We start from the raw sequence: 11,716 nt of genomic DNA, 5'->3' as shown, positions 1-11,716 counted from the left end.
GAAAAGGGCAAAGTGACGATAAACTATGACATTGAAAGAAATGCAATCAATGTCTGTTTAAAGGCGCTGGACACTATTGGCAATTACTCAAAATAATTGTTGGCATAAAAACGTACATGTTAAAGAGTAATGGAGAGCTGTTAATAGTATAAAAAATTGTGAGAAACGGCTCTGTCTGAAGTAACGCAGTTTTTGAGAAAGAGGTAATTTCCCACTCAAGGTAATTTCTTACTCAAATATTAACAAATCCAAATAGCTATTGCTGTTTTTCGGATACTGCTCTTTGAAAACATTGATAAACGAAATATAGTTATTGGTTTAACATTTTGAACTAAGCAGGTTCCATTTTAAAGTGAATATATGTAAGGTGTCAATCCTTTAGATAATCCTTTTTTAGTAATTTTTTTTACCTTCAGTTTTTGTTATGTAGGCCTTTAGTAAGTGTGAACTTGAAAGACAAAAAATAGTTATTTTATTATTCTTTGCTGAAGACTTTCGATGAAGTGTTATTCTAAGAAAACTTGTGTTTTGTTTTGTAAACATTTATTGGCAGTTCTAGGGGGTCAGTCTTCATCACTGCCTGAGTCTGAGTTGGAAGAAGATGATGAGGCTTCAGATGAGCTCCCTGAGTAAAACAAAAAGCAAATAAGAAAATGTTTTTTTAATTTTTTAAATAGGACATGGTTCAAAATCAACATAAAGCATCAACGAAATACTGTTTTGTTTTTTCGTTTTAAAACAATTTAGATTAAATTTTTTTTGAAAACTTCAGAAAATATTACTTAATGATCTTCTGCTGAATTCAGTCAAAGACGTTACATCAGCGACTTTTTGGCAGGTAAAATGTGAAATAAAGCTGTTTTATTCAATTATCGTGATCCCCGCTCACTCCCTCCTTGCCATGCACATTACTGTTGTCTGGCAACAAGACTACATTTTTCATAATGAAGTGAGAGCGAGTTCGGTGTGATGGGGGTATCAGCAAAGCAGTGCTTCAAATAGGACTGCTTAATATCCTTATCACACCAAACTTGTTCTCACTGCGTTCTGAAAAATGTAGTCTTATTGCAAGACGATAGTAATGTGCTCGCAATGAGGGAGTGGGCTGTGGAGCGCATTAGTTGAGTGATAGTGTGAACGTAATGTGCTCGCAATGAGGGAGTGGGCTGTGGAGCGCATTAGTTGAGTGATAGTGTGAACGTAATGTGCACGCAATGAGGGAGCCGGCTGTGGAGCGCATTAGTTGAGTGATAGTGTGAACGTAATGTGCACGCAATGAGGGAGTGGGCTGTGGAGCGCACTAGTTGAGTGATAGTGTGAACGTAATGTGCACGCAATGAGGAAGCGGGCTGTGGAGCGCACTAGTTGAGTGATAGTGTGAACGTAATGTGCATGCAATGAGGGAGTGGGCTGTGGAGCGCATTAGTTGAGTGATAGTGTGAACGTAATGTGCACGCAATGAGGGAGTGGGCTGTGGAGCGCATTAGTTGAGTGATAGTGTGAACGTAATGTGCACGCAATGAGGGAGCCGGCTGTGGAGCGCATTAGTTGAGTGATAGTGTGAACGTAATGTGCACGCAATGAGGGAGCGGGCTGTGGAGCGCATTAGTTGAGTGATAGTGTGAACGTAATGTGCTCGCAATGAGGGAGCGGGCTGTGGAGCGCATTAGTTGAGTGATAGTGTGAACGTAATGTGCACGCAATGAGGGAGCGGGCTGTGGAGCGCATTAGTTGAGTGATAGTGTGAACGTAATGTGCATGCAATGAGGGAGTGGGCTGTGGAGCGCACTAGTTGAGTGATAGTGTGAACGTAATGTGCACGCAATGAGGGAGCGGGCTGTGGAGTGCACTAGTTGAGTGATAGTGTGAACGTAATGTGCACGCAATGAGGGAGTGGGCTGTGGAGCGCATTAGTTGAGTGATAGTGTGAACGTAATGTGCACGCAATGAGGGAGCGGGCTGTGGAGCGCATTAGTTGAGTGATAGTGTGAACGTAATGTGCATGCAATGAGGGAGTGGGCTGTGGAGCGCACTAGTTGAGTGATAGTGTGAACGTAATGTGCACGCAATGAGGGAGCGGGCTGTGGAGTGCACTAGTTGAGTGATAGTGTGAACGTAATGTGCACGCAATGAGGGAGTGGGCTGTGGAGTGCACTAGTTGAGTGATAGTGTGAACGTAATGTGCACGCAATGAGGGAGTGGGCTGTGGAGTGCATTAGTTGAGTGATAGTGTGAACGTAATGTGCATGCAATGAGGGAGTGGGCTGTGGAGCGCATTAGTTGAGTGATAGTGTGAACGTAATGTGCACGCAATGAGGGAGTGGGCTGTGGAGTGCACTAGTTGAGTGATAGTGTGAACACTGTCCTTGCTCTGCTGTGTAAATAACAACGTCTTGCAGTCGTGGGTTCGAATCCCACCCGAGTAATATGCCTGTGATATTTTTTCACAGTAATCGGGAAAGCACTGAGTATACAGTGCTAACACACATCAGTGTTTGGGTCAAACCAAAATTAATAGTCTTGCCCCAAGTTTACATTTTTTCAGAAAGTAGTGAGAATGAGTACGGTATGATGGGGGGAGGGGGAGGGGGGGGCTATCAGTTACTTACTTTGATCTCTGTTGTCATCTGTGGGTGAGCTTGGTACGGTATGATGGGGGGAGGGGGGGGGGCTATAAGTTACTTACTTTGATCTCTGTTGTCATCTGTGGGTGAGCATGGAAACACAGTGGCAGGTGTACCTTCGTCGTTGTCCTCTGGGCTGCAATACAGTACTGTGTGCAGCAGCTCTGGGGACACTTTCACTGATTACCCAAAACAAACAAAATTTAGGGAAATTAAAATTAGCGCTATTGAGATATTTTTTAAACAAAAAAATGGTGTACTGTACTGTCTTCCAGAAAAGCGAAATGTAAATTGAAACACGCACGGGGCAGTTTGGGGCCGCAAATCAAAACTTGTATTAACCGGAACCTCGTAATTAATGGGTGTAGACTGTATACAAATTTTTTTTATTGATTAACTTACAGAGTTTGCGATTGGAGGGATTGATAAACTAACATGGTTTGCGATTGGACAGATTTATTGATTGATAAACTAACATGGTTTGCGATTGAACGGACTGATGAACTTACATGGTTTGCGGTTGGACGGATTGATTAACTTGGCCACTTTGACATCATTGTAATCCATATCTTCATTTGTACCTCCGAAAACATACAGCTAGAAGAAATATAAACATAAGTAAACAATGCAACAAAAATTACAAAATATTTCAAACGTTTTCAGTTGATTGCATGTGAAAAGCTTTCTGTGTCCTTAATGTCAATATTTGGTTATTGCAATTTTAAAACCTTCATCTTTGGTTTTGGGTTACTGCTATCTATGTTCCGTGAAACTGAACTTGAGAATCTGCATGGCGCAAGGTACCCACAATTGTTTGCACCCACAAACGTTGGTACCCTTCAATTTTCTGTGCGTACAAAAAAAGGAGCAGTATGTCAATTCACGCTACAAAAAGTACAACGACCTTTTTAACCACCACTTGAGTTCGATGCTCTTGTCTACTCGACCAGAACACCCCAAATTTTGTAAATATCTTAGTTTGAGATGCCATACAGGGGGGTTCTTTTTACTCACATAGTTAAGGAAGGTAGATGCCACATGACCAAAGCGTCTTGATGCTGGACTTCCCGAATAAAACGGTCTTTTCCATTTCATTTTGGCTGTAAAAAAAAAAAAAAAAAAAAAAAAAAAAATTCATTTTTATAATTTCTGTTTTTTAGAGAAAATTTGTTTACAAAGGAAGGTTGGTATTCACTCTTTAAATTAATGGCAATAAAAACTTTTTAAAAAAACCACTCAAACACATCACATATTTGTTTTACAAAAAAGAGAGGAAAGATGTGGCGCAATCAAGCAACCTCGATTCATTTGTTGACCCAGTGGTAAGACTAGTCTTATCTCGAGTTAGAACGAGCTCGTCCTAACCTAGGACTATTCTTTTGGTTTTTGATATCTCCTCGACTAGTCCTAATCTTTGTGAAATCCGACCCCAGGGTTATTAATGTTTGAAGCGCTTTGACATGTTTGAGACTCCCTTTGGGTGTGAAAAGCGCAATACAAAATGATTATAATGGTTATTATTTTGTTCTTTTACCAAGGCTGAGTTTGTGGAGATCCCCTAATGTGGACTTTCCTTTTAGACTGTCGTTGGAGCCACCAAACACGTATATATCCTGTCAAGAAATATCAAATCAACATTTTAAATTATATAAATCTTATCTTTGCCGACATCTAAGAAACGCGACCACCTCTTAACTGTCTGTTTTCATTAAACCAGATACCAGCACAAAGCTTGACTCAGGGTTGTTTTTAGTAGTAAGTACATTCCTGTGTTGATTGATAAACAATTACCCAAAATCTTTCGACGAAAATCTTTATTGTGAGGAAAATTCCCTCAAAAATGCACAGGCTTCTTTTTCTTAAGTTTCAACCGGAAGAAACCTTACTGGAAAATGTGACCCTGGTGATGTGTTAAAGGGAACCCACACAAAGTTTTTGCCCCCCCCCCCCCCCCCCCAAAAGAAAAAAAAAAATGTTTAGCATCCTCCCTTAAAAAAAAAAGAATAAAACGGAGGAGGGCGTACCTTTTATCAAAATTGTTGTCTGACACATTGTGACAGACGGGTGTTTTTATCCTAACATTTATTTTATTGCTAGGATCGTTTAAATCTATATTTTTAAGAAAAGGAGGTGGCATTTTAAAAGTGACAGCAGGTGGGGGCGCTAAACATGTTTTTATTTGTATGTGGCCAAATCCAGAAAGGGGATTAACTGTCTGCTATACTAGACAGATTAACTTGATCCAGTCAACTGGGGATAACTGTAAACAGCTATTGAAGTACAGATTAAGACTGGCAGATGATTATTAAGGGTAACTGGTAGAATGGTGTGACTTTGCATCATAGAGCAAGGAATGCTTGCGTGAAGCACTTCCCACTAGACATACAAATGTGACACACGAAATGAGGATACAGATTAACGATAGGAGCCTTTCGCTAGCTTTTTTGTTTGCATTTGTTTGTATATTCCAATTAAACAATCCTATAAGCATAGAGCTAGGACCTAGCTCTATGATATAAGCTAAAGTAGTAGGCCCGGCAGAGTTTCTACCTTCTGCCCAGGTAGTAGTTAAAAAACAGGACAGTTCTTTTCAGAACTGAGAAGTCTCCTGAACAATCCGATAAATCTACTCCGCGGTAGTAGAATATATAGCAAGACAGTTCTCTTTAAGAACAAACTCTACCTGGCAAGTAGATACACACATGGTGTTACCACAAAACAAATAGTTGGATATCATTGAAAGGTATTGTCCTAAGGAAAGCAGGAATTGCTGTTATCACAGGCTTAAAAAATGTTGATAATCGTGATCACATAATCAATGATTTGACTAAATATTAAAAATGTTAAAACAATTCCTCACCTTATTTGCATGAAGTGTCAGACTGTGGCACCCCCTGGGAGGGGGTTTCTCTCCCCGTGTTGGAGGGGAGGACCATTTCAGTGTATCTGTGTTTCATTATGAAAATGACAAAATTACTATCTTTAAAACAAGGCATTCAAAAAACATAATCTTTTTGCGGGTTCTCAAAAAAGGCACTGGACATTATCTGTAGGCCTGATTACTCATAATAATTGTTAGCATAACAACCTACTTGCACGGTAACAAGCAAAGGACAGCTGTTGATAGTATAAAACATTGTGAGAAACTGCTTCCTCTGAAGTAACTTTTTGAAAAAGAGGTAATTTTTCACTCAAATATTTAAAGGCTTCAAAGCCTGAAGCCGTTTTATTAGGCATCTGAAAGTACACAAAGTTGTGCAACAAGGGTGTTTTCCTTTCACTATTCTCTCTTGCAACTTCAATGACCAATACAAACCTGTGTCCAGAACGTGTAGGTCGTTGAACCATCTGTCTTGGCCGCCCGACCCACCAAAGAGATAGATTCTGTTTCCAACACACACCAGTTTGTGATCGCATCTAAACAAAAAAATACCACAACCTCAACAATGTAATAGTTGTAAAAAATCCATCAGGGCAGAGATAAAGATTATAATATGGTTCCACCCAGACACCAATATGCATAAAGCACTGTTTACTCAACACATTGATAATTTCTGTGAACAAAATTCACAGGCGTGTTGCTTGGTTTGGTTTTGAAATTCTACAGCAGATGTCCTACCAACTACTCTCTAAATGTAAAAGAGTGAAAAACACCACTCTTTACATTTTGAGTTGTCCTTCAAATGGCTCTTTAAAAAGAGTGGTGGTTATTTCACTCTTTGATAGGGGTTTCACTTCAGGACAGAGTGAAAAATCACTCAAAAAGATGCAAACTTCAATCTAAAAGAGTGGAAGACCACTCGAAAAAGAGTTGTTCCTCATATGGCTCTTCAAAGAGTGCTTGTCAGAGTAGACCACCAAAACTACCCGGTAGCCAGAGGCAGGATTCGAACTGCCTTTAGCTACCAGGCAGTCTTAGTGGTCTAGTGGAAAGACATCTGCTCTAGAATGTTTGAGTCCCACCCGAGTAATATGCCTGTGAATTATTTTCACAGAATTGAGATAGTAGTGAAGAATATACAGTGCTCACACACATTGGTGTATGCTTAAAAGCAACTAATAACCCTCAACTAGTTAAGAGTCTCCTTCTTTTGATGAAAGATATGGGTTTTTTTTTATACTGGGCATGATTGAGTGCTGGAATGAATGTTTAAACCTTTGTTAGAGGACACAGGAATAAAGATATGTACACAAATTAAAACTCTCCAGCCGCTTCCCCTCAAGTGTGTATGGCAAACTTGGATTTGATCCCTGGCATTATGGCAATTACAGGTTGAACATGGTCTATGATCAATGAATCACTAACATTATTATGGACGCTGTTGGTAATTACTCAAAATAATTGTTTGCTTAAATTCTACACATCATACCTTGGTGAGGGTGACGGACCAGTTACTGACAGTTTAGTCCAAGTGAGAGTGTCTGTGTAAAATGAGATTAGTGAAGATAAATGTCATGAGTGGTAGGAGATGGCTAAATGCAGTGCAGAATGAGTGCAACATTCAATGATAATTTCCCATATTCATATCACTTTTAAACTCTTTCAGTGCTCGCTATTTTTGTGCATTTAGAAACTTTAAAAAAATAAAATAAAAAAAGTCGCCTGACACACAAGGCCTGAAGTCCACTTCAAGATGTGGGCTACAATTTACTTATTTTCCAGTGGGGCTGAAATAGGGTTAGCCCATTGTAAATTGACCAGCTTTTTTAGGTTTTCCGGCGGAACTCTGTAAAAACAATCTAAGAGTTTAAAAATGCATCTTGCTGATTTGTGTTGCCTTGGCACAAGTACATCCCAAAGTCAATATTATTTATTGAGTAATTAAGCCCTCTTATGATAGCATGTTGGTCATACATGTCTGATAATGGCACTTTCGGAACACATTTAACATACAGGGTGAGTCAAAAAGAAGTTGACTGGGATTGGTGATGTTTTTTCAAAACAAACAAATAACACTTAAAAATTATCTTTAAAAAAAAGGAAACAAGTTTATCATTCCTAGGAGGAGCTATGTCTATTTGACAAAATGACTTTTTGTATACCCTCTCCTACTTACTCAGATGATCAAGCATTAACTAAATCAAAAGTCATCCCCACCCCCCCCCCCCACAAAAATAAGGCATATTTATTGTAAATTAACCGCAAGTAATCCTTGCAAATGATGTTTTCAATAGAGACACATCATCTGAATTTTGGTCTACCTGTGTCTAACATATCAACATCACAATGCGCTGTTCCTTTGTAAATTCCACCAATCACGTAGATTTTGTTGTTGACCACGACCCAACCGGAGTTCAACGACCTTGGCTCATCCCCATGCGTCTGTACAAACCTCCAGATGCAGTTTTCTTCAAATGAAAAAAAAGAACATCATGTTTAAAATTCAGTCAAAAGTTGAGACCACAGCAAGATTCTGATGCAAACCAAAAAGGGAAAGTTATTTTTTGACTTGTTTTACTCATTTCTCAAAAACTAGAGAACACCTCAGCAAGTAATATTTTAAGGGAAGCTTTCTACCATCATTATCTTCAAATAGTGTTAGTAAATCTGTGGACATTGTGTTTTGTGTCCAACAAAAAGTACCCAAATCCTTTAAGAAAAATTAATCAAGTCTAACAGCAACGAAAGGGGATGATTATTTTTGATTGAATGTAAACTTACCTGGGTTGTAGGAATATAATCCTGGTAAACTCTTGTCCGCGTTTAGTTCATTTCTACCTCCAAAGACGTATAGTTTGTTATTGATGGCACTGTAAGACAATCAATGAAAACAAATTGAGACAAAGTAAAGCATTATTAAACAGCTTCTTTTTCATTTGACCAACTGTTCCCTCTAACTCTCCTTTATAATCATCGATGGCGGGGAGAGACATTTTCAGAGGCTTTGGAACTCCCCCCTTATCTCCAGCGTGTCATCCTTTCCTCAATAATAAACCAGCTAATTCGTCCTTCAGATGGGACGTAAAGCCGTTGGTCCAATGTGTTGTGTAACGCATGTAAAAGAACCCAGTGCACTTTTTGAAAGAGAAGGGGTTCACCCCGGTGTTCCTGGCTGTGGCTGCTGTATGCGCTGTAGCACCTTGTAAACCCTTATAAGGTGCTAAATAATTGGGTCTCAAAATTCATCACTGCAATTACCTATCTTTCTGAAATATACTCAGCGCCTTGAGTACCTTGTTTGGTAGTATGCGCTATATAAGTCTTCGATATTATTATTATTACCTGGACTTATATTTCGTGAGGTTTGCACTACACTCATCAAGACAGCAAATGAACTGTTCTCTAACAAGTTCAACTGTTGAAGTTGAACTAAAATGTACTTACCATAAAGCATGGTCGTGGCGGCCCATTGGCACCTCTCCTGTGTATCGAATCTTCTCCCATCTTAAGGTTTTTCCCACTGTTCCAACAGATGTGTAAATCAATAAACAAATTTAAAAAAAATCACAAGTCATAAAGGTTCAACTTCCTTAGATTTACATACATTATTTTTTAATTTCTTTATAATATTTATCTTCTCTGGCAGCCTTCAATGTATTATGTACAATTCAGGATGTGTATTTGACGCATTGGAATTAATTTGCATTAATTGTTAAGTTTGTGAAACACATTAAGTTTAAAGGAACACGTTGCCTTGGATCGGTCGAGTTGGTCTTTGAAAAGCGTTTGTAACCGTTTGTTATAAAATGCATATGGTTAGTAGAATATAACAATCCACACAAGTATCACTCGAAATTGCGTGGTTTTCCTTTTACCTCGTTGACTAACACGGTCGGCCATTTATGGGAGTCAAATTTTGGACTCCAATAAATGGCCGACCGTGTTAGTTAGCAAAGTAAAATGAAATCCAGGCAATTTCGAGGCAAATGTGTGTGGATCATTGCATTCTACTTTTAAATCATCTTTCTAACCATGTGCATTTTATAACAAACGGTTACAAACACTTGTCAAATACCAACTCGACTGATCCAAGGCAACGTGTTCCTTTAAGTAATGTCACGACATGTCACAAAAATTAAACTATTTTTGAACATTATTTTTTTAGAAGGTATGTGGCTGCCTAAAGTAAATGGTTCAAATGACATGGTGAATTTAATAATATATGTTTCATTAAAAAAAAAACTTACAATAAAGCTTGTGCAAATCCCTGAAGTAAAATGTACCCTAAAATAAAATGAAAAATCAGAAAAACAAATTAATTAGAAAATTAAAGTTGTTTATTAAAGAGTAAGGGACTTTACAAAAACGGTCTATGGTACAAAGTTCTGTGTGTGGGATTTGAGGCAATGCATGGTGAGGTATCAATGTATATTTGGTTTACGGTATTAAACACCATGTGTACATCATATCTTTTGGCTGTGAAGATTATGTTTTTTTGATCAAGGGGCTTCTCATTGTCATAACCTTGCTCCGCAAAGTGAGTTCATAAACTGGTCTCCAAAAATTGTGCATTTGCTTATATAAAAAAAACTGATCTGTAACAACCTGGAGAAGAAAGTGATGCCTCAAAAAAAATCAAATATTTTTTTAATCACTGGCCTTCGCGCTAAGGACACTTCAACCACTTTTTTGGGCGTCTAGTGCAACTTTTTTTTGTCAAGAATATTTCTCAAGAATTTGATTTTTAGCTTACCCTTTCTGGCTCCTCTACGCAGCGAGTTCCTCCAAAAATGTAGGCTGCATTATCAACAACAACAATAGCATGTCCTTGCCTTCAAAATATCATTGAAAATAAACAATCAACAATTACTATTTCAAAAGTTTGCTTCGACATTGAAGTATAATTTGAAGTATAACTCAGTGATGAACATACAAAATAACAATAACATTTTCAAAAATTATTATTTTTCTATGATTTTGCATCGATTTGCTGTGTTTTATTGCAGTGGAAAACATTGGAGTATGATAAACTTGATAAACATTCTTTTTCAAAATCACAATATGCGTTCATCTTTTTTCTGCATTGAAGGCAATCTGAAGATGAATTTAGGATTGCGAAAAAAATACATCCATCAATTTTTTTCTTACTTATAAAAACTAATTAGGTACAAAATAATATAGATTACACCTTTACTTTAAAAGAATCTGAAACTATCTTTAAAACTTTCTAGAGAAGATTTAGAACAAAACTACACACTTAAACAAAGTTAAAACCAATGAGTGCTGCGTTGGGCCACATTTTGTTAAGGCTGTTATGTTAATCAGAAAATACTGCTTAGCAAATTTCTATCCCAAGCAATAGCGTAACAATGTACACTTATTTGTCTTTTTGGCTGCTAACCAGTTTCTGCTAAGCAGTATTTGTCTGTGCTTAGCAAGTTTTTGTGCTTAAAGGCTTTATGAAATTTTTACCTCAATTGTAACATTATTATAGCTTTAACTATTTTTACAAAATGGGAAAAGTTTGTAGGAAATTCAACGCAATAAAAGAGGAAGATCTAACCATGGAGGATTTATTCCTCCATGATCCAACCAAAAACATTGAAGTTGTACTGATGAACATTAGGAACAAAAGTTGTTATGGTCCCCAAAAAATAGTTTAATTATTTTGCATACATACATACCGTGGTGATGGAGGACGCCCTGTAAATTCCTTATTCGCAATCCACTTCAAACTCACGAGCGTTAAAGCCATGATCTTATCATCGATTGTTCATCTACCACTCGCCATTCCAAGGTGAGATTTCAGCTTTTGTGTCAAACTATTTACCGGCAGGTGGTCCTCCTTTGCGGTGTTTGCAAGTCACATTCAATCAATCAATCCCCAACGTAATCACTTGTGTCAACAGGAAACGCACAACACTGCTGTGTACAAATGAAACACGTCTTTCTAAAAAAAAAAACGTCAACAAAATCAAAGTCAGACTTTAATTTTAAATCACAACATTTGCTTTTAATTCCAACAAGTTAAAAATAAATGGGAAAAACCCGGCAATAAAGGTCAACACTTACTGTCTGTCACACTTGGGAAAGTATTATACTTTGCCACAAAACAGGAGTAAATCTATAAATTGACTGAAGAAAATGTGGCGAGCTCTCGACAAGCGTTGCCAAGGAAGTTGATCACTTCCGCGTCCCACCCTCCTGTTTT

The 11,716-nt window shown here is 38.0% G+C and overlaps 1 protein-coding gene across 3 annotated transcripts; it reads right to left on the bottom strand.

The window, feature by feature from the left end:
- Positions 1–479: 479 nt before the first annotated feature.
- LOC117297651 (rho GTPase-activating protein gacHH-like) lies at positions 480–11,693 on the bottom strand. 3 transcript variants are annotated; one of them, XM_033780796.1, is made up of 15 exons: positions 11,578–11,693; positions 11,190–11,455; positions 10,259–10,337; positions 9,753–9,789; positions 8,950–9,025; positions 8,287–8,375; positions 7,827–7,973; positions 6,995–7,046; positions 5,941–6,041; positions 5,485–5,570; positions 4,159–4,237; positions 3,639–3,724; positions 3,134–3,221; positions 2,687–2,803; positions 480–625 (listed from the first exon to the last, which is right to left on the bottom strand). In XM_033780796.1, the coding sequence occupies exons 2-15, from the start codon at positions 11,258–11,260 to the stop codon at positions 564–566; spliced, it is 1,170 nt and encodes a 389-aa protein (XP_033636687.1). In that variant the 5' UTR covers positions 11,261–11,455; positions 11,578–11,693; the 3' UTR covers positions 480–563. The 3 variants fall into 3 exon arrangements, with proteins under 3 accessions (XP_033636687.1, XP_033636688.1, XP_033636689.1); XM_033780797.1 differs by having other exon boundaries at positions 11,190–11,430; XM_033780798.1 differs by having other exon boundaries at positions 11,190–11,427.
- Positions 11,694–11,716: the final 23 nt, after the last annotated feature.

This window comes from Asterias rubens, chromosome 12, assembly GCF_902459465.1.
Source record: "Asterias rubens chromosome 12, eAstRub1.3, whole genome shotgun sequence".
Lineage (NCBI taxonomy): Eukaryota > Metazoa > Echinodermata > Asteroidea > Forcipulatida > Asteriidae > Asterias > Asterias rubens.
The sequence above is the reverse complement of the archived record's forward strand: the minus strand, read 5'-3'. Positions and strand labels throughout refer to the sequence as shown.

Bases quoted from the DNA above. Each gene is read 5' to 3' on its own strand.
- LOC117297651 (XM_033780796.1), bottom strand. From the start codon at position 11,260: ATGGCTTTAACGCTCGTGAGTTTGAAGTGGATTGCGAATAAGGAATTT. The intron at 3,222-3,638 runs GTGAGTAAAAAG...TATTTCTTCTAG, and splicing joins CATCTACCTTCCTTAACTAT to CTGTATGTTTTCGGAGGTAC. The intron at 626-2,686 runs GTAAGTAACTTA...TGTTTTACTCAG, and splicing joins AGATGACAACAGAGATCAAA to GGAGCTCATCTGAAGCCTCA.